The sequence below is a fragment of the Mauremys mutica genome, chromosome 2 (assembly GCF_020497125.1).
Source record: "Mauremys mutica isolate MM-2020 ecotype Southern chromosome 2, ASM2049712v1, whole genome shotgun sequence".
NCBI lineage: Eukaryota > Metazoa > Chordata > Testudines > Geoemydidae > Mauremys > Mauremys mutica.
In genome coordinates, this window is record NC_059073.1 from 204,112,337 (window position 1) to 204,134,757 (window position 22,421).

Below are 22,421 nucleotides of genomic sequence, written 5' to 3' on the forward strand. Positions count from 1 at the left end.
GATAGGGTTAATAATGCCTAAATTATTATAGGATGGAGTCCTGCTCCACTCCCACACCCACTCCTTTCCTGTTTAGTCATTATGAGGGTTTTTTTGTCACGACTTTGTTGTGGTGTAGTTAAATAAATAGCAAGGTCCCAGCCTGCAGTCCGGTGAGTAGAGTTTTTTTTGTTGTACCGAGTGGTCCCTTTACAAAACTAGGGACTTGGAGAAAAGACGTAGGCCTAGGGGTTAGCATATATACGTTTGGATTCTGTGTGTCATGGTTTACTCCCATGTTTTTAATTTACATATCTACTTTAAAATAATTGGGCTAATATATATCTGGAATATGTAAAAGCAGGACTGAAGCAAAGCTAGCTAAAATCCTGTGTAAACTGAATTTAAAAACTGGGGCAGTATGCTGTTTTCTAGGAAGCGTTTATGATTTATATTGATTAACTAAATATTGCATTCTTTGCTTTGCTTTCTACCTCATGCTGAAGGCTGTAGAAATTTAATGTGTTACTTGTATAGCCTCTTCCATGGTTAATGGTGAGCATTATCACATTTCAAAGTAGGTAATATTTTGTTTTTCATTCTTGGTTTCAAGACTTGTCATGGCTTTACATTTATCTGCATTGTGTTTGCCATCCTTTAGCCCAAATTCCTCTACATCTGAGTTCAAACACAACTTCCACGGCCCCAGTCAGGATCAACAGATATCAACAAGGGTTCTAGAGAGCGATCTTTTTATCAGCTTTCCTTAAAGCTATTCTCCTTTACAGGGTTTTTACATTTTTCTCTGCAGTCCAAAGGAAAGGGGAAAATTAATCAAATACAATCTGTCTTTCAAATCAGTCAGTACAAGATGTAAAACACTAGGAAATGAATGTTCTGCCAATACTTCCTCACTCTTATTTACTGTTCCACAACTATAACAAGAAGCCAAAATCCCTGCATGTCAGTAGTATTGCTTTGGTAAATGGCATCCAGCATAAAGGTTGGTGAAGCAATTATCTGAAGAATCAGTATAAACACAACTAGAAATATGGACAATTTGAAAGCTACTGTCAGCCTAGAGAAAGCTTTTGGGGGGATATCTAGATTTCCACTTTAATCATTATATTTAAAAGAAAATTATTAACTGTAAAAAGAGGAAGCAGAAAAACAAGGGAATGTCAGGTTTGGATCTAAAATTGATTTCTGACTTTTCAAAAACACTGAGGCTCCCTGTTCTTCAGAGAATTAAGTCTAAAGGATGCTAATGTCTTGTTCAGCAGTTTCAGGCTTGGGACCCTACTGTGCCACACAGCAAAGCTTTCCTAGTCATTTATGTCAGAGAAGAGTTTAAATGAAAATCCTCAGAAATAACCAGTGCAATTTAAACCTGACAAAGGCAGTTTTACCTTTTTCTCATCTATGGGCTGCTTCCTCTGGCTGCTTGGTTTTTCCTTACCCTCGTTAACCTGCTGATTGCCTTATCCTGCCTTTCTGTCCATCTTTTTAAATTGTTGTATGCGTCCAGATTGCTATAGTCTGACAAACCTTCCCCAAAATGTTAATTTGAATCTCTTCCTAGAATTTTAATCAGGGCCGCCCAGAGGATTCAGGGGGCCCGGGGTCTTCGGTGGTGGTGGGGCCCCCACTTCGGTGGCAATTCGGCGGCGGGGGGTCCTTCCGCTCCGCGACCCGCTGCTGAAGTGCCCCGAAGACCCGCGGCGGGGCCCCCCCGCAACCGAATTGCCGCAGAAGACCCGGCACTTCGGTGGCTGGTCCCGGAGCGGAAAGACCCCCCCGCCACTGAATTGCCACCGAAGACCCGGAGCGGAAGAAGCTCCGGGGGCCCGGGCCCCACAAGAGTTTTCCAGGGCCCCCAGAGCGAGTGAAGGACCCCACTCCAGGGGCCCTGAAAAACTCTCATGGGGGCCCCTGCGGGGATCAGGGCCTGGGACAAATTGCCCCACTTTCCCCGCCCTCTGGGCGGCCCTGATTTTAATAATCAAATTGTCAAAATTACCATATTCCATTGGCTTAAATTATGCCAAAATTCCAAAATTAAACTATGAGGGATGTGCTTAATGGCATGGCAAACAAAACATGCCAAATAATGCAAAATAACAGTTCAGTCCAGCAAACACTTCGTAGTCCCATTGCCTTCAGTGGGACTACTATTGATAAAAAGTACTATACTTAATAGTAAATACTAAGCCCAGTCGTTAGTGTATACACAATTGGGATCTAAAACTGTTCAGAGAACATATTGTATATTTTAATATGTAATCTGCCAGCCGTTTTCTTTAACGCTTTCTTTAAAGCAAAGGTTTCATTTGTACCATATGAGTTGAGTGGCTTTTGTTAATGTGTTTCAGAGGCTGGACAGACTCTCTCTATCTACGTTTACGCAGAAGAAACCGCTGCAATCACAGAGACTTCCAGAATATTTCCAAAAATGGTACTATAACCTCATTTTTGCCACAGACGAAAGTTTGATTTTGATGTTGAATTAATGGGTACAGCTCAGGAACACCATTCAGAATAATGCTACATAACTGCATGCATGAATTGTGGAGAAGTAAAGAACAGGATCTGTTTAACACGGTGTCTTTTCTCTTTGGTTCAGTCTCTCTATTGATTCCGAATAAGAACTTATTTATGCTTGATCTCTTTCATCTACTCTATGACTAATGAATGACTTCTGCCTGACTAATAATTGATGTGTTTCACTGTAACTCTAACCTGGAATTCATTTTTCTCTGTCTAAATATTTTTTCTAAAATTAAAAAAGTTTAGCTCTTAACACTGACGTTTGCATTGACGTTCTATGCCTCTAGAATTACAAACTTTAGAAATTGTGCTTGATTGGAAGTTCAAATATTTCCTCCCTCACCTCCCATGGCCATTCTACATCAGTGATAGAATTAAAAGCCATACAAGATCAAAACTGCTTTTGTGATACAGAAAGCCACCATGTTAGGAGTCCTGCTTACAGAATGGGTAGTGCCTGACATGGTTGGAATACCATTTGGTCCTGCAGTGGAGATAGAAATGAATCATTCCTGAATTGTGCTATGACCTATGTTTAGGTCCACAGTCATCCTGACTTCTCAAGGCAGGTTGGCTCATGCATCTTATTCCTGCTCTAAAAAGAAGCAACATGCCTTCCTCCCTATCCCTGAATGTGAGCTGCACCCCCATCGTGACATTCAGGTATGTGCTAGGAGGTATTCCTGCCCCATTGTACAGGGATGTTCGGGAGATTATATGCAATACAACCCTTTATTGACGAAAGGCTGTTGTAGAGTACAGGTCAGACTTTTGTATAGTGTATACATAATAGAGCTATTTAAGGTGTCCTGGTGGCCTAGGGGATTGGCACTCACAGGGTCAGAGGGCCCAGGTTCATATTCCATTGATCCCCTGGGGCAATGAAAATTGTCAGACAAGATGATCACAATAGTCCCTTTTGGTTCTATAATCTGTGCATATAACATCACCTCTCTATAGCAGCTTTATGTTCAATTTCCCTCTCTTCCTCTGGCCTCTCTTCTTTTTTTATACATCTTGATGAGCTCTCCATCTCTCTCTCTCTCTCTCTCTCTTTTCATTTCACATAAATATTTTACACTCATATTGCAGAAACCTGCAGGGTATAAAATGAGGTGAGATTTTGCCAGGGTAAATTCTCTCAAGAAAACTGAGAGAAAAATTTAGGAAGACAAAAATTACAAGCGATAGAAAAGTCCCATGATGACTTCCCTTACTGTCTTCTCTTGATCATCCTCCTGACAGAGTATTGTAAAGTATTTCCTCATATGGTGTAATATTTTCCCCAAACAGGAAAATTTAAATGGACACTGTCAACATTGGTAAGACTAAAAACTGATCACTGAGCTGACAGTGGTCCCATCTGGGAAAAAATAACCTATCTGCCTAAAATAATGCTACCTACTACTTGAAACATGAAAAGAAAGAAGATGCAAAGAAATTCACAGTGCAGAAATCCATTTCCTCTATCATAGGACCAGTCCTGCAATGTGCTGAGCTTCCTCAGCTCCCAGTGAAGCCACTGGGAAATGAAAGTGCTTAGCATCTCCAGGAACCATGCGGCATTGTGCGGAATCAAGACCATAACACTTAGACAAGAGTTTTCTTATCATATGCCTCATAGAAAGCTGTGTGTCATCTTTTCTTCATATTCCTAGTGTCAATATGAAAACAAATAGAAGGAAGGGCTGCTCCAGATAAGAGCTTTCAGATGGGCCAAGGCTCAGTCAATGGGAGATCAATTTTTTGACTTACTGACTTTGATGGATTTTCCTTTAAAATTCAGACTTTGGAGATTAAAAGTGAAGCAGAGAGACAGACAAAAAAAATCAGCCATTTAAAAATATGTCTATCAAAATTCAGCTGAGGAATTGTTGCATATGTAAAGTTTTAGGTGCTTAAAGGAGACTTTATTTTCTTGGTGTTGGTAGGGTTAGTGGAAAGTTTTGAGGTTTTGTTTCCTATGTTTGTTCATTTTACAACATGCAGGAATGCTGATCATCTGCATAGGTGGGTGCATTGTGAGTGCCGTGGTTTTGCTGTGTGGGGGTGGAAAACTGTGAAGCATCTGCAGCGAGGCACATCTCTGTGCATTCCACATCTCTGTGCACAGTGGAGAAATGTTCCACAGCAGCATCCTGGGCCACAGTGCAAAGGGAGCCAGGAAAGACTGAGGGCATGGCCCGTTACAGCTTTCTGAAACATAACGATGTCCAATATCCTATAAAGCTAGAAATGGGATTTCAGTGCCATTGCGAACTGGAGGGTCCCAATTTCCCAAGGTGACCTAGTAAACATTTATATCCATGGAGAGGTCTGAGGTAGCAACTGTTACATTTGTGACAGTCTTAAGGGACAGAAAAACCCTTGTACATTATTTATGAAAATTTTTGTGGCTCCATCTGAGCCCTGCATGGTTGGACTCATGGTCTCTAAGGCACTTGCTTTACAGATGGAGAGATACAAAAATAGTCACACTAGAAACTATAAAAACTCTCCAGAATACTCCTAAAATAGTTTATCTGTAATGTATGTGGTATATACAGAATACATGATGGTATGGTATAAAGGCTTTCTCTGCACTCATTTGAAATGATGCACATAGCTCACGAGTGGCTTTCCAACATGTTTAATACATGAGCTAGGTTAATAATTCATAATTAATCATTTTCTCTAGCAATTTCACTTCTTTCTTCAGTTTGCAAGTGATCTGTAAACAGTTTACCAATCTAATTTATTTGCTCTTCAAAATTATTTGTTGAATAACTTCTAGAAATACTTTTTGGAGCATAGCTTATTCACAATCACTTCATCACACTTATTCAATATCTGAAGTCCTAAACTCAAGCTGTTTTAAGTGGATCGGTAGGTCGCATGGCATATTTTTGTTTCCTGGTTGGATTAGTGCAACTCTTAGGATCAGGTTTCCAGTACAGATACTCACAATTATGTGTTGGAAATTTACTTTTTGTGTATGTTCTGCAATATGTGCTTAAAATCTGTTGTTTTGATGAACATTTCTGCTAGTGAATTTATTTTACTAGAATATTCATAAAGATGAACATGAGAGGGACATGAACACAGTCAAAGTGGATTCCTTTAAAAATCATCTAATAGTTACAGGATTTTGTTTTGCAGTATTCACCCACCTCTTTTTCACACACAGACATCATTGTGTGTGTATATTGGGGCTATCAAGCGATTAAAAAGTTAATCACAATTAATCGCACGATTAATCATACTGTTAATAATAGAATACCATTTATTTAAATATTTTTGGATGTTTTCTACATTGTCAAATTTATTGATTTCAGTTACAACATAGAATACAAAGTGTACAGTGCTCACTTTATATTTATTTTTGGTTACAAGTATTTGCACTGTCAAAAGAAATAGTATTTTTCAGTTCACCTAATACAAGCACTGTAGTGGAATCTCTTTATCATGAAAGTTGAACTTACAAATGTAGAATTATGTACAAAAAAAACTGCATTCAAAAATAAAACAACGTAAAATTTTAGAGCCTGCAAGTTCACTCAGTCCTACTTCTTGTTCAGCCAATCACTCAGACAAACAAGTTTGCTTACATTTGTAGGAGATAACACTGCCTGCTTCTCGTTTACAATACCACCTGAAAGTGAGAACAGGTTTTCTTATGGCGCTGTTGTAGCCAGTGTCGCAAGATATTTATGTGCCAGATGCGCTAAAGATTCATATGTCCCTTCATGCTTCAACCACCATTCCAGGGGACATGCGTCCATGCTCTTTTAAGACTTCTGAAAGCATGCTCCACACCTCGTCCCTCTCAGATTTTGGAAAGCACTTCAGATTCTGAAACCTTGGGTCGAGTGCTGTAGCTATCTTTAGAAATCTCATATTGGTACCTTCTTTGCATTTTGTCAAATCTACAGTGAAAGTGTTCTTAAAATGAACATGTGCTGGGTCATCATCCGAGACTTCTATAACATGAATTTTTTTTAACAAGCATCATCACCATGGAATCATGTCCTCTGGAATGGTAGCCGAAGCATGGCCATGCTTAGCATATCTGGCATGTAAATCCCTTGCAGTGCCGACTACAAAAGTGCCATGCAAATACCTGTTCTCACTTTCTGGTGACATTGCAAATAAGAAAAGGGCAGCATTATCTCCTGTAAATGTAAACAAACTTGTTTGTCTTAGCGATTGCTGAAGAAGTAGTAGGACTGAGTGGACTTGTAGACTCTGAAATTTTACATTGTTTTGTTTTTGAGTGCAGTACTTGTATGAGGTGAATTGAAAAATGTTAATATTATAATAAAAAATAATATACACTTTGATTTCAATTACAACACAGAATACAATATATATGAAAATGTAGAAAAACATCCAAAATATTTATAAATTTCAATTGATATTCTATTATTTAACAGTGCAATTAAAACTGCAATTAATCATGATTAATTTTTTAATCACAATTAATTTTTTGAGTTAATTGCATGAGTTAAGTACAATTAATCGACAGCCCTAGTGTATATACATACATTTTATAATGTATTGAGTGTAATTATGCTATAGTTGTACTTTTTGTTATCAGTAATTACCACTAGAGTCATATAACTGAAAGATTAATTGCATGGCTGAGTGATTATAGTGTAAATACAATATAGTTAATGTATCTGAGTTCTAAAAATACATGAATCAAGTATGAAATCAAAGGGGTGATAATAGGCAGTTTAATAATGTAATTAAACTTCCAGAATGGGCTGATCCAAAGCCCACTTAAATCAATGGAAAGACTCCCACTGATTTCAGTGGATTTTGAATCAGGCCCTATATGAACAGGTAATACTTAGCAGTTGAAAACATAATCATGGTGTAATTACACTGTATTTGCTGTGTAACCACAATGTAATAGTCACTGTGTTGTAAAGCATATAATATGTGTGTATACATATATATTCCATGTAGCTTAATAACTTCACTATCTGCATACAAAAAAGACTATTTGCTTCTGAAGACATTACCCCTATATCCCTAATTGTTGTTAAGAGTTCTGAACCGACCCTTATTTATTAATGCTGGAATTGTTTCAGTTTTGCAAATCACCATTTATCATATATTCCATCATTATTTTGTGCTATGATCTGGTGTATTGGTGTTTTTTTGCCTTTGACCTGAAAAGCTCAAGTACTATACCTGTTAACGTATACTCTGGCCCACTGAACATTAAAGCACCAGATATTTCACGGCAGCCTGGAACACAGTTAGAAGTTTAAAATGTTATCTTCATCTCAGCTGTCTGGGGAATAATAGTTCACTTGGATGTATTTGAAGAAACCTGGAATCTTTTTCTTTGCACCCTAACATTTTAAATTGCTTTATTGTCTTGAGGGAGCAAAAAGTTCATTAAGCAATAAGACATTTACAGCCAAGCAGCCCAGTGCTGAATGTTGGCACAACTTGGAACCTGACTCTTCCAACACATTTCAGCAGTGCCCCTTTTCATTTCCCACATAATCTGGTGTGTACCAATCAAAATACCTATCTAATGAGTAGCCATTAGTGACCTAATTGAAATACATAAAACTAGAATACAGCAAGTTAAAAATACCCACCTCTGATATTAAAAAGAAAGCAAAGAAAATGTCACCTTATATTAAGGTTACATTTATAAATTGCTTATAAAGGTTTAATACATGATTAATAGAGTTTTTTAATAAATCATCAATCAATTATAGATTGTTATAGAGTCCAGCCAGTTAAAGAGAACACACAACTGAGGATACCTTTCTGAAGTGCAGGCTTTTATACATTAAATTAAAGAAAGATTTTAATGTTATCAGCTTGCTGCCATTATTGTTCTTTACCTCCAAAATAGCCACAGCTACCATCTTGCTGTCACTACTTATGCTTTTATTGGCCATAGAGAGACAGAAATGACTTTGTCAATGTGGAATGATGGGATTGTGGACATGAGTAAGGCCTTGATTCAGTAAAGTATTAAACACAAGCTTAGTTTTTAAGCACTTGCTTAAAGTTATGCATGTGCTTAAGTACTTTTCAGAACAGGGATATTTTCCTGATTTAAAGTCTAAGTGAAGTCTCCACTGCAGAATGCCACAGGATGGGTCTGCTGGTTTCCCTCCCCCCGGGGCAGAAGGTCTGCAGCTTACCAGTTGGGTGAAATGCTACTGAAATTCACAGCTGCACCGTATGTTGTGAAAGGTGCTGTTGGCATAGTCCCATTTTTCATATGCTTGTCACTTTTAAGGTTATCAAGACGTGGGCCATTCATTTTTATTAAATTGTGAGAATGATTCACTTCTCAATTTATAGGGAAAGTTAGAAGCAGTTTGACTGTTCACAAACAAGGATGGTTGTTTTACTGGAGATGACTGTGTGGACAAAGCAGTCAAATCTAGATTCAAATCCAGATTCAAATTTACCCCAAAGTTCAGAAGTATTTTAATCTGGGGGTTTGAATCAGATCCTTCACTATTATATAAAATACCAGTGGAAGCATGTTTATAATGTTGGTCAGTTGCTGGCACTGCTTTGTGCAGGTGGAGGAAAGGAGGTCCATGGAAAGATTTTTATTCAATAAATAAAACCCAAAAGAAAGGGCATGGAGATTGTGTGCTACATCCCTAAAAAAAACAAATTCACTCTAGAGATCTGTAATTTTAATGGTGTTACCCTGTTTCTCTTTTTCCCACTGTGTTTGATCATGTAGGTGGTTCTTCAAAAAATCTTCTGGAGTTAATGAAAAGGTAAGCACTAAATGGAATTTGTACCCTGGGTGCAGGTACAGTAGTTTAATTAGAATTCTACCTTCCAAAAACCAAACCAAAACCAAAAATATACTGGCTGAGATAGATTCTAAATCTAAACCATAGATTTAATGACCTACCATTATCTGGAAAGCTGCCTATTTCTTCTGCATCATGAAGAATAAGTAATTGAAATAAAAACATTTTTGATTGAATTGCCTCATACTTAGTGTCTGGATGAAAGCTGGAAGTCAATGGGAGTCTTAAGCCCTTTGCCTTATTCTGTGAATGTAATTTCTGAAGTTTAGATTGATAAAGCTGAGTGGCTGAGGATGAACAAGCAACAACCCCAAGTCTGAGCTGAATTTAGATGAGTAGTAGGTTTGGTTTGAGTTGCCACACCCAGAGTTAATAGATGGAGGTACACTGTGGCTCCCACGCCCCAGGTCAATCAAAATTGATCCTTAGGATTTTCCTGTAATAGATCCTCACTCTTTGCTCTTGTGCCTGTAATGCAAAACTGGAGGAAGTGCTGAGTCACTGGAGAAACAAGTGTTTCTGAGCCATTGGGCCACTTCACCAGCAAGAGAGACATGTCTGTCTCCTTGAGCATCCCCAGCCACCAGTGACTCAATTCCTGTCCCTCCATGAATGCGCTTAGCAGTTCCTCTTGGCTGTGGTTACTTGTCAGCACTCCTGTGTGCCTGGCAGCTGCTTTCAAATATAGCTTTGTCTTCTCGTTGCTAACTGTAAATATTTTTTCACCTTTCTCCTTTTCTTTGGCAGCTTGTTTTTAAAGAGGAAAAAGTTTGACTGTAGTAAGCGAGGCTTAACCCATGCTGTGAAGTTTGGATTGATCACTTATTTCTGTGACAATCTTTCAATAGGTGCAATGCCGGTTTCTCTGCACCTAGCCTGCTCTGCCATGGGCTGGCCCATCGCCACCCCTTTCCGGAAGGCAGAAACCTAGCACACAGCAGTGGCTCTGATTCCTAGCCACATGTGGCTGGCCCCTACACAGTGAGCACAAAGTAGGGAAAGCCCCTTGTTCCCCATATTTCTGCATCCAGGCAAGGCCAGCCCAGTTGAGCTTTTACTGAATAGATGGGCCTTACACTGTACCCTGAAGGTGAATGAACTGTGCCTGTGTTGGATCAACAGGAAGAGAAAGTCCCAGAGTTGAGGGCCTTAAGCAACCACATTCTGCTTTCAGCTCCCAGCCGCTTCAAATATAAGGGTGATGAGTAAGAGCATTCCAGCTGATCTCGGCTATCAGTGCAGTACATAGGAAGATAAGCAGTGTCTTCTTGAACTAGGACTCAAACCATATACGTTAGAGATCAATGAAAACAGAATAAGAGACTTTTGAACTGATCTTCTAATACAATGGGACATTCGTGGAAAAATGTGAATTCATGAAATGCCAAGGTTTCAGTTCCTGGGCATTGGCTGAATGCACCAATGGGGACGTGTATGTTCAGTCTGAAATGACCTCTTGCTAATTAGTCACTGGAATCTGATCCTCTTTGAATTGGGGGGTGAGGTGGTTTCCAATTCAAATGTCTGGATCTGAACTTACCTCCACGGATTTCCAGGTCAGCTCCAAAGCCAGAAGGGGCCTATTTTCCAGCTCCACTTAAATTTGTGTAAGATTTTCTTCCACCCTGAATGTTGGAAATTTTTTGATAATCATGAAATTAACTTATTTAATGAGATTTCCTCCATCTTGGGTGATAGTCTTGAGAGTTTAGCTTTCAAGAGGTCAGCAATGTTGCTGTAGGGTGACCAGATGTCCCGATTTTATAAGGACAGTCCCGATTTTTGGGTCTTTTTCTTATATAGGCACCTATTCCCCTCCCCACCCCCGTCCCGATTTTTCACATTTGCTGTCTGGTCACCCTACGTTGCTGCCAAAACCATATCCTGATTCGACCTTGAACCCAAAGCCTTAGTGTAAACCTAATCCTGAGTGAGACATGCCCTCCTTGTCCAATTTCTAATTAAAATGCTTTGGTCATGGTTTTACCTGAAAGGAGCGTGCTTGATTTAGATTCTGGTTGATGCAAAGAAGATGGAATAGCAGCTTGTAAAGAAGTGAAAATAAATATATCAGGGGAAAGGGGAATTATGACAAAAAATGAAATTACCAAAATATAAGACTATAATAAAAACAGATTTAGAATGATTCTAACATAGCCTAAATCTAGAAGAAAGACTTCACAATGTGTGTATGCTCTCACAAGCAGTGTGTGTAATTCAAACTACTGTATGAGAATGGTCTTCAACATTACTATTGCTACTTATTTATTTTTTATATTTTTTAGCTTGGCTAGGAATCAACTGTTGGACAATCCAGCCATAGTTATCTATGCGTCAATTGGGAATGATGTCTGCAATGGGTAAGTCGTCAAGAAACTAAAATACCATTTATATTACCATATATATGGCTTGGAGGCCTTTTCACTAGCGAGACATTTCAATCTTCTTATTTTATTCAATTAAAATGTGCTTTTGTTGTTAGCAGTGCTCTTTTTTATCTGTGCGGAAAAATATTAGTCACAGTTACAGGGCTAGCTGCTACTGTGCTCCCTTTCGCATCTCTCAGAGTGCATCACCTCACAGATAGGCCTCTTGCCCTTACGTGTGTCTAGGTGAAATCACGTGATTCTTCCACTCTTAACCCAGACCTGGGGACTCTACGCTGTGTCGTTCAATCATTAGCACCCTTCAGCTCCAACTGGACACTTGTGTTTCTTCCTTTCAGGATCCTCTGAATAGCGTTCTTAAAACAAAGTGTTATTTAGCAATAGGAACAAAGCATGAGTGAAAATCAGATTTTAAAACAACAAGCAGTGTAGGCGTCTTACCTAAAGTCAGTACATGCTGTATTTTGAACGTATAAATTACTCTGAAAAATCAGGTCCCAGGTATCTCAAATTCAGTGCCCAAATTACTGTATACGTTGGATCTTAATCTCTCTGTGCCTCAGTTCCCCATATGTAAAATGAGGACAATAATACCTATTCATTTCACAGGGCTGTTGTGCAAATAAATTCATTAATGTCTGTGAAGTTCGTGTAGTGTAGTGATATGCACCATAAGGAAGCCATGAGGAAATCAATAGAGCAGGGTTTGAATAGTGTGAAATAAATAAGGCTACAGACCACAGGCTGGACACTGAAAAAAAAAATATTGAATAGCTGCTTATTAAGTCAACACTGCCCAACCTGTGCATTCAATGAGGCAAGAATCTGCTATATAACAGTAGAACCTAGTACTGAGCTATTAATAAGAAAATAAAGCCATTACATTACCCAGTGGCTCAGTAATATGTCTAAAGCCGTGGAACAGAAGCAGGCTATAATGAAGTTGACAGTAATAGACAAGACATGACAATGACAAATACATGCTACCTATACACGGTAATATGTAATCATAATATCATTACACAAATGAAATATCAGGGTTTATGCATCTTCATGCAACAGTTTAGACATCTATCTAATCCTGGAAATGTACAAATGCTAGTATCTGTGATGCAGGAGATCAGACCATATGATCATACTGGTCCCTTCTGGCCTTAGAATCTATGAATTTCCTTTACTCTTCAATATTTCTTTCTCTAATTCAGGTAACTCCTCTGTCTCTAACATAATTTTTTATTATTTTACAAAATTATTTCTCCTCCCCAATGCAAAATTATTCTTTGCCTCCTCCATTTGTGTATTTTAAATGCTATTTATTATTAATATTTTTTTAAATATTTATCCCCCCCTTTGTCACATGACAGTGGTACTTTTGTGTGGTGAAATATTCTGTGCTCTCTATTTCCCACCAAAAAAATTACTGGGCTCAAAAGCACAGGGTTATAAGAATACAGTCATTCTTGTTACTCTTTCTGTGAAGGGAAGATGCTGCTGCCTTATGCAGAAATTCACTGCTCCCACAGATCGAACTGAGCGGAAAGGAAACCATGGATTGGTTTCAAGAAGATGTCTCTATATACAGTGAAACTTGTTTTGAGGCATCCACAGAGGTTCTACTGAATGCAGAGCATCTACTGGGTATGACTTTAAACAAAAGTCTAGACATATAAAAATGTCTTTTAAGGCAGCTTTAAATTGCAGTAATAAAGACCTTCCAGCCTAATCCTACATTTCTCTCTTCAAAAGAGATAAATGCTGCTGTATACACTGCAGGAACAATCCTTAGCCAAAGCACGACTAAAATGCCAATACTTCCTCCCATGTGGGGAGCTGGGCAGTGAGTAATATAGGCATTTGTAGAGGAGAAAGATAACGAAATTGGCAGCACATGCACTACTTTCTCTCTAGTACCCACATTGTAGTGTCCAATCATGGGGTTAGAAAAATAAAGACAGATGGAGATTATCTCTCTCTGCCTGCTGAGGCGCAAAAGTGGGACACAATGAGGCTCAAAGACCCTAAATGAAAAAAAAAGAGAGATAATAAGTAGTGCACGAAGCTTAAAATGCTGTGGAATTATTAAATGTACTCATTCCGTTTTATATAATAAACCATTTCTACAGCCTCTTTCTTGATTCTGTATTTATGGTCTAAAGACATTACAACTGAAATGATAGCAAACAAGTGTGAAATGGAGGTAATCCACTGTCTAAAATGAAGGACAGCTGAGATGTATGATGGGAATAGATTAACATTTCATTATTATAGTGCTGCCATTACTGGCTCCACTACCTACTGTTCCCAGTTCTGAAAATGCTTTATGCTCATGAGCACTCCCATAAACTTCAATGGGACTAGTCATGTGTAAATGTATTCACTAATGTAAGTGTTTGCAGGACTGGGGCATTTTAGGACAAAGGGTGAAATTTACCCCTGTATACAGGGCCAACCCAAGGCCTGTGAGCTGTTGACGTCCCACTGAAATCTGTTTCGAGTATTTAAGTGGTACATAGGCCTTGATCTGGCCTTCTGCGGAAGGCCCAATCCTGTAGTACTCTGATGAATAAGGGCTAAAGGACCACACCCCCAGCAAGGAATTCCATCTTGTCAGTTATCAGACAAAAACATGTTAGTATGCAAACTTTTAAACAGGGTGTGTGGGTGTGTTAGTGTTAAGATAACAATGAGAAATCTGTGTGTAGCTCTAAGGGTAATATATGGCCTTAATAATGTAAGAGCCCCTTAGAATAGATTGACACGAAGTAGCATTTTATCAAACATCCACACATTAACATTTGGATGGTCTGAATTGACACAATGCGCTGTGACAGAAATCAGTTTCTGAATATCTTAGTGTTATGGATTGCCATGATATGAAGCTATTGCAGAGTACTGTGTCCAAGAACTGTGATGATGTCCTTTGACGATGTGTTGACAGTGCACCCATACTTAGTGTTCTCTGACAAGCCTTGAAGCAACTGTTGCAAAGACTAAAATGGAAATGCCTGTCAGACATCTTTTTGGTTTGTTTTTGTTTCAAACATGATCATGGAAAGGAAATTACAAAAAGATACATTAAAATAGCAGCCGCCTAATATAAATGGACAAAGGTAGGAAAACTTGGAGTTAAGAATGTCACTTTATCTTCAGTTCAACCCGTTGTGTTTACATATTGCACAGGCCTTAGATCAGAATGGTGGTTTTGAACTGTAAGTGCAGCAATACCTGTGGGCTAAACAAGGTGACTTAAGGGCAGACCAGCAAATCTGATCACTAAATGTCACTACTTATGTTACTTAGTAGGTTCAAGCCTGAATGTTGTTTTTGATTTCCAGCTCACTGGATTTTTAAACACTTTAGAAACATATACCAAACAAAAATTAAGTGCCGACCAAGGAATCTTGTCTAATAATTAATTTGCATACAAAATACAGCACACGACATTATCCTAAATCCTTGCTTAAGCACATAGTTCTGTCCTGCAGGATTCCTTCCCTCCCCACGAACACACATTTCTAATACATCAAAACTAAAACCAGAGCCTTTTCAAAGACTCCACCTATGCAACATTCAGTTGTAAAATAAATTGCACCTGCTTTCCACAGAGTTTGTTGTTGTTTGCAAGCATTAAGGTTAGCTTTGCACTACCCTCATGAGGTAGGGAAGTAGTATTGTCCTTACTTTACAGATGAAGAAACTGAGGCACGGAGATTTCAGGTATGTCTACACAGCAAAGAAAAACCCACATCTGGCCCCTGCTAGCTGACTTGGGCTTGTGGGGCTCTGGCTGCAAGGCTGTTACATTGCTGCGTCGACTTCTGGGCTCAGGGAGCCTCCCACCTTGCTGGGTCCTAGAACCGGCGCTCCAGCCCAAGCCTGGAAATCTACACCACAGTGAAACAGCCCCACAGCCCAAGCCGCATGAGCCTGAGTCAGCTGGCACAGGCCAGCCATAGGCTTTTCTTTGCTATATAGGCATACCCTTAGTGACTTGCCCAAGAAGAAAGTCTGGATGGAATCCAGGTCTCCTGACTGCTAATAGTATAACCTGCCCCCAAGCCCACAAGTTAAAAAAGAGTACAGGAGTGATAATAATAACAGCTATAGCAATACACAATGTGAATTAGATCCCCAGGTGCTGTTAATTCATTTATTAATTGAAAGCACTTAACTTTTTTCTATCGACTAGTCCAAATCCTCAATTTAAATCTGTATAGCTCCACGGACTTCAGTGAAGCTGCACCAGTTAACATCATTTAAGAACCTGACACAATATTTTTAACACTAAGGCTAAATTATAAATAGTTCTCTGCAGGTCTTCAATTTTCAAGCTGGTTTTGTTGTGATTGGTCAAACAAGTCTCATGGGATTGTGTCTGCTTCATGGCTTGAGCGCTTCCAGTATGAATACTCAGGTGCACAAAGCTCAAATTTGCTTTCTGTGAATTCTTGTGCATGTGACTTTAGAATCACTTTCTGCAGACGCTGATTGCATGAACATTTGTGGAGAGCAAAAGCAAAAAGGGCACACGCATGGCTGAAGTACATTCATTTTAAGCTGAGAGTGAATATGAATGGGAACTGTTTTACAGCATTTAGTCAGCACTAATAGAAAGCAATAGTATTAGACTCTCATGAATGACTTTAAGACAATTTAACTCCAAATTCAGGGCAGCAGTGTAAACCTAAACTCATTCACCCCATACCAGGGCATGGCCCATTTAGTACGATTTCCCAGTAGTTTGCATTCAATAAGATTTTGTTCCATACTGTGCATGGCAGCATACACACATACACATTCTGAATTTTAACCACAGAATCTTAAATGTCCATTTCGAAAGGACTTTTGAGAGCCAAATTGTAAACACAATACTTCGTTTTTGACGCTAAAAATAGGTGTATATGGTAATGTCCTCTACCCAGCATCCACCTCAGATAGCCAGACTGAGTACTGGGGAGCTGAGGAGAGACTCAATGAGGCCACTCGATGGCATCTGTTTCAGCCCCATGGATTCTTAAACATAAACATACTATGCGGTGGGAAATGTCCATGCAGGAGGCTCCTTCCATAGATTGTCTATGACCTGTCCCCTGTGCACGTCCACACAGGGAGCCCCACAGAGCTGGGCTCCAAGCCCTGTGGCAGGTGCGTGGGTAGCCCTCTCTTGCACTGCAGAACGCCACCAGTTGCACCATCTGGGGACATCTTAGCCACAGAGATGAGGACTGGATTTGCTCTGCAGAGCTGTGTTCTTAAAACTGGCCTGTTATCTCTAGAGTCAGTGGAGCGTAAGTAACAGGAGTGTGTACAGTAAGTGTGTGTGTGTGTGTGTATTTCAGGAAGTTTTGTAGATAATAAAACAGCTGTTTGAATAATATAAAAAAGAGGGATATTCTCCAGGCAGCCCATTTTTTAATTCCAATTTATTTTGCCATCAGGGTTTTTTCTAAGATGTTTACTGCTGAATGCAATAGGGGAAAGGTAAATCTGCTCTCACTAGCGACTGAAACTCCCGATCAATGAAAACCTAAGTCTTTGTTGCTGTGTCTCACTGACAATCCCAGTATTTTAACAATGTTCCTGTGCAATTATTCTGTGGAAAATGAAATGTCTGCTGCTCCTGCATCTAATTTGCTACATTTGCTACATCAGCAGTATTCCACTCTCCCTCGTAGCACTGGTAAAAGACATACAAGATTTGAAAGCCTCAGCTATAGATGATGTCTGTCTGTTATACCCAGACAACAATGTATTGTATGTGAGATTTACACAGTAGTTTGGAAAATATCTGCTGTTATCCAATGCAACTGTCATAACAGTATCTTAAATTTACACATCTTTCATCCTAACGCTATTTATATACTCAAAAATCATTTCATCCACTTCTGGGGTCAAACAAAGCAAACAGCAAAACACAGCAAAACAGTGCAACAATTTAGAACAGTAAGTGAAGAATACTTTCTCCAAATGAAACTTCAAGGGTAAATTTAGCGCAGTTGTGTGTAGCTACCCAAACTGGAATTTGACAAATACATCACTGTACTTACTATCGCTGTTTTCTTGGAAAGTGACATGGAATCTTTAACGACCACAATAGACAGGACCTTGGTTTTGTGTCTGAGCCAAAAAAAATGGACCTTAAGGCAGAATATTAGTGTCCCTCTCACCATGTCTGGGTACTGGTTCAATACTGATTTAGAGTATAAAATGCCAGGCTGAATCACAAATACCATTCCCTACAGCACTTTGATGTTCCTTGGTGTTCCCCAGGAAAATTATAATCCCACTAGAATCAAGGTACTGGCTGATATGGTATAGGTTCGTGGATTTTAAGGTCAGAAGGGATCACTTATAATAATCTAGTCTGCCCTATAATCCTAATTCCCCTCTCACTGGGTATATAAAAATTAACCCAGTTGAAATCAGTAGAGTTACCTCACAATAAAATGAGTGTGAGAGAGAAGAGAATCAGGTCTGGGGTCCTTTTATATAGGGAGGCCACTCTCTGTGCTTATTAGAAAGCATGCACTTGCTTGTTTTTTGTTTTGTTGAGGTTTTTTTTACATGACTTGTGACTGTGGAAATAAGTGATACCAAACCAAAGAACATTGTTTTTCATTCCATTTTAATCAGCTGTTACAAAATGGAGAAGCACTGACTAATAACACAGCTGTTTCATGCTAAACACTGTCTTTTTTTGTGTGTGCACGTTAATCAGTAAACTATCTGACTTTTTTTCCTATTCTTTCATATATAGGAGACCTAACACAGTGGCTCACATGACTACGCCCAACCAAATGCACTCCAATGTCATGCAGACGCTGCAATATCTAAACTCTCAACTTCCTAATGGCAGCCATGTCATTTTAACAGGCTTGGTAGATGGTCGCTTTCTGTGGGATCAATTACATAGCAGATACCATCCTCTTGGTAAATATCTGACCTTGTCTTTAATTTCCTAGGCGTGAATCTTGAACTCTACTGATGTACATTACAAGATGGTTTTAGGAATGGTGAGCCCCTGAACTCAGTGGCATTACACCAGGGTTGGATTTGTCCTGGTTTGTCCAAAACTGCTCTCTGACTGGTCAATCATTGTTTTGGGGCGGTTGTTCCTGGAGCTAAACAGAGTCATTTACGTGAACATCTGTCCGCTCCCAAATTTTAGATGTTTAGATAAAATTGGACCCAGATTTGAACAAGCCCGTGTCTAGGTTTTGCAAAACAAACCCCAACCGATGAAATTTTGCAAAAACAAAGTCATGCCCAGTGAAAGTGGAGCTGTGCAACCCCAAAGTTCACAACATTAACAAGAATGTGCTTGGGCTTTTTTTTAAACATGGAATTGTAATAAGGCACTTTGGGACAGTTCTCTCATTTCAGAACACATGTGAGGCTGCACCCATGACCACGGGAAGCTCTTTGGGGCCTGTATTTTTGTTCTATGTTTGTACAGTGCCTAGCACAGTAGGGTCCTGGGCCATGACTGGGACTCCTACACACTGTGGTAATATTACTATTACTACTACTACTACTACTACTAATAATAATAATAATAATAATAATAATAAATGCATGCCCTGTTTATTGGCTTAATATTATGCCAAACAAAGAAGGGGAGCATTGCAATGAAGGGCTGCACATGTATGGGCTGGTGGGAAACCCCCTGGAATTCACAATTCTTTGTATGTGCAGACAAGTTATGTTGCTTGGGATGTGCTTTTTGGGGTTCACCCAAGAATACCCCCAAATACACACCTACCCAAAGTTAATAAGAAATGTAAAGGTTTTGTACAAACAGGGGCGGCTCTAGGTATTTTGCCGCCCCAAGCACAGCAGGCAGGCTGCCTTCGGCGGCTTGCCTGTGGGAGGTCCCTGGTCCCGTGGATTTGGCAGCACGCCTGTGAGAGGTCCACCGAAGCCATGGGACCAGCGGACCCTCCGCAGGCAAGCCACCGAAGGCAGTCTGCCTGCCGCCCTCACGGCGACTGGCAGAGTGCCATCCCGTGGCTTGGCGCCCCAGGCACGGGCTTGGCGTGCTGGTGCCTGGAGCCGCCCCTGTGTACAAAGAGAGAGAGTGAGACCGCAAAACTGTTTAGCATACTCTCCTCCAATGCCTGTGTAAGGAATTGTGTATGTACCCAATCAGTCATCCAGGGATCAAATCTGGGACTATTTACACCACAGGCTTACGGCACACATGCCACCCCATCACTAGATCTAAAGGAGTAATTGCCTTAGCTCTGAGTATAAGTGGAAGCCTGCTGTAGTCACTGGGTCCAGTCAATAGCAGAAGAGGTGATCATACTACTAAACCAGTGTAATATACCTGCAACTGATTTTGACAATCTATGGGTATTAGAGCTCTTCAAAGTGTCTACGATTTATCTCTCTACTGAGTTCATCTTGTTAACTATTGGCAATGTCATTACAGCCTGAGAAGGTTGCCCTATATAGCATGTGCTACTCTAACCTTTAAAAGAACATATTTTTCTACCCCACCACAGAGTGAACAATCTCCTTTTCTATTCCATTTTGCCAGTATCCTAATATGCTTTCTTAAAGGGGGTACTTTAAAAAAAAATTAATGCTCTCCCTTTAAGACAGAGGTGCCTGTAACATTTATCTTTTTTTTACTAACGTGAATGTGTTGCTTTGCCAAATGCATATTGATCCCAAAGGTGTTTCCTTGTAGCAGAGAGCTGATCGTCAGGTGTCAGGTTTAGCATTTTGGTATCAGTTTAATTAGTGAGTGACTACCAGAGAAGTAAGCAGACAAAAAAAGCCTACAGTTCACAGAGCAAGCAGGGCCATTGTGTGACATGATGAATGTCAGAGGAAGTCTGCCTGGCGTTTAAGTTAGTGTTTGAATTCGCTCACCCACGCAGAGGTATACATTTCCTTCTATGACAGGCAAATTATTTCTACCTTTTAAAGATAACCTTTCTACGGTAAACGTGAAAACAATGCGTACCCAGTCGCCTTCAATCTTACTTTTGGGTTTGAAATGGCTAAATTTGTTTGGAGAGCGAAAGAAGCGGTAATGAATAAAGCATCAGTCATTCACCCTGGAGATTTGAACAGGCTATTATATGACTAAGCTTGCATGGAGGTTGAATTGCCTATGGAAGGAGGGGGAGGTGTAGGTATGTGGGGGAACAAAAACAGTTCCTGAACAATGCGGCTGAGATAACTGGCACTATGGAAAGTTTATGCTGCTACTGCTGTCACTGTATCTGGGGCAAAATCCTGAGTCTTGCAGGATATGAGTAACTCTCGTTGACTTTAGTGGGAATTACTTGAATCCTGAAAGTGGAAAATAAGCTTCTATTCCCCTTACCAATGTTAAAGTAGTTCTACTGAGTGGGATTATTCATGCAAGTAAAGTGAGCAGGATTTGATGCCTGATCTACAAACTTTCAGTTCCTCTTAGCCTACATGGTACAAAGATTTGGTAACCGGGTACAGTAGTGGGTTTCAAACAAGAAACATTGGACTTAAAATATGAAAAGCTAAACACTTTTTTTTTTCAGGTCAGCTAAATAAAGATATCACATATGAACAAATGTATTCATTCCTAAGTTGTCTTCAGGTAAATTTTCCTCTTCAAGTTTTCCTCTTTAAATATCTCTTTTTTTCCTGTCTTATCTATCACTGAAACAGTATTTTGTTTGATCACACAGATCAGTCCCTGCAATGGGTGGATGTCTTCAAACGAAACCCTCCGGAACCTCACCTCAGAGGTATGTCTAAAGAAGGCAGTTTAATAATCTCTTTGGTCTTCCCCTTTTTAAAGGGGATGTTTTTGGATTGTCCTCCTGGTTTTCTTTGAAGATAGCTCCCAACTGAAAGATGTCAGTATTTTTATTTTCATAGAGATGGAGGCAAGCCCGGAAAATGCATATCTGAATTTCAAACACCTCTGAAGTTCAGGGCTCTTCAAGTCTGGGTTCTGGGGTTAAATTATGGAATTCAGATTTGGATTCTACTTCTGATTATGCCCCAGACTTATTCACATGAGACATGATTTACCATTGCACTATGACACAAATATACATATTGTAACCTCTTGTTCTTTAAGAAGAGAGCTTATTTAATAAAAAGAAAAAATGCCTGCTCAGAATCCATGTGAGTGAACGGGGCAAAGAGGACAAGTAATTGTGACTACAAAATCCAACCACATTTATTTCAGTGGGAGCAGGAGCAGGACCTAAAGGGCCAAAGTGTAAGGTCTTTACTCAGGCAAATCCCACTGATTTAAGTGCCAATTTATCTGAGCAAGGAGTGCCTGAAAACTGGATTTGGCCCAAAGTACCTTAATGGGCAGGGTTACACAATGTTGCCAATGCAGGTTTCTCTATAAACTATCCTAGAAACCTGACCCTACAACTGGCAAATGAATCATCTGAGGGCGCACAAAATGTTAGCCACTTACTTTCTCTAAATGTACAAATATATTTGAGGTTCTCTCCCCTGCAGTCACGCAAAAAAAAATCAGTGGCTTGTCCAGACTGGCAGCTGTGGGTGTATTTGTGATAATGTTTCTATTCACTAGACAATAATTATGGCCCCAATTTTGCAAAGACTTACACACATGCTTACCTTTATGTGCTGTGAGTAGTACCATTGACCATCAATGCATGTAGTTAAGAATACGTAGAAGTCTTGGCAGAATCAGATGCCTTTTTATAAGACAATACAAACTCTCAATACATAT

General features: G+C 39.6%; 1 protein-coding gene across 4 annotated transcripts in view; it reads left to right on the plus strand.

Moving 5' to 3' along the window:
* The window catches only part of AOAH (acyloxyacyl hydrolase), a 109,771-nt gene that overhangs the window by 66,972 nt on the left and 20,378 nt on the right, over positions 1 to 22,421 (plus strand). For all 4 annotated transcript variants that reach the window (XM_045005809.1, XM_045005811.1, XM_045005810.1 and 1 more), the window contains exons 14-19: positions 2,352 to 2,434; positions 9,242 to 9,278; positions 11,603 to 11,677; positions 18,462 to 18,634; positions 21,238 to 21,296; positions 21,388 to 21,447. In XM_045005809.1, the coding sequence (XP_044861744.1) occupies positions 2,352 to 2,434; positions 9,242 to 9,278; positions 11,603 to 11,677; positions 18,462 to 18,634; positions 21,238 to 21,296; positions 21,388 to 21,447 (487 nt within the window). The remainder of the gene's footprint in view (positions 1 to 2,351; positions 2,435 to 9,241; positions 9,279 to 11,602; positions 11,678 to 18,461; positions 18,635 to 21,237; positions 21,297 to 21,387; positions 21,448 to 22,421) is intronic.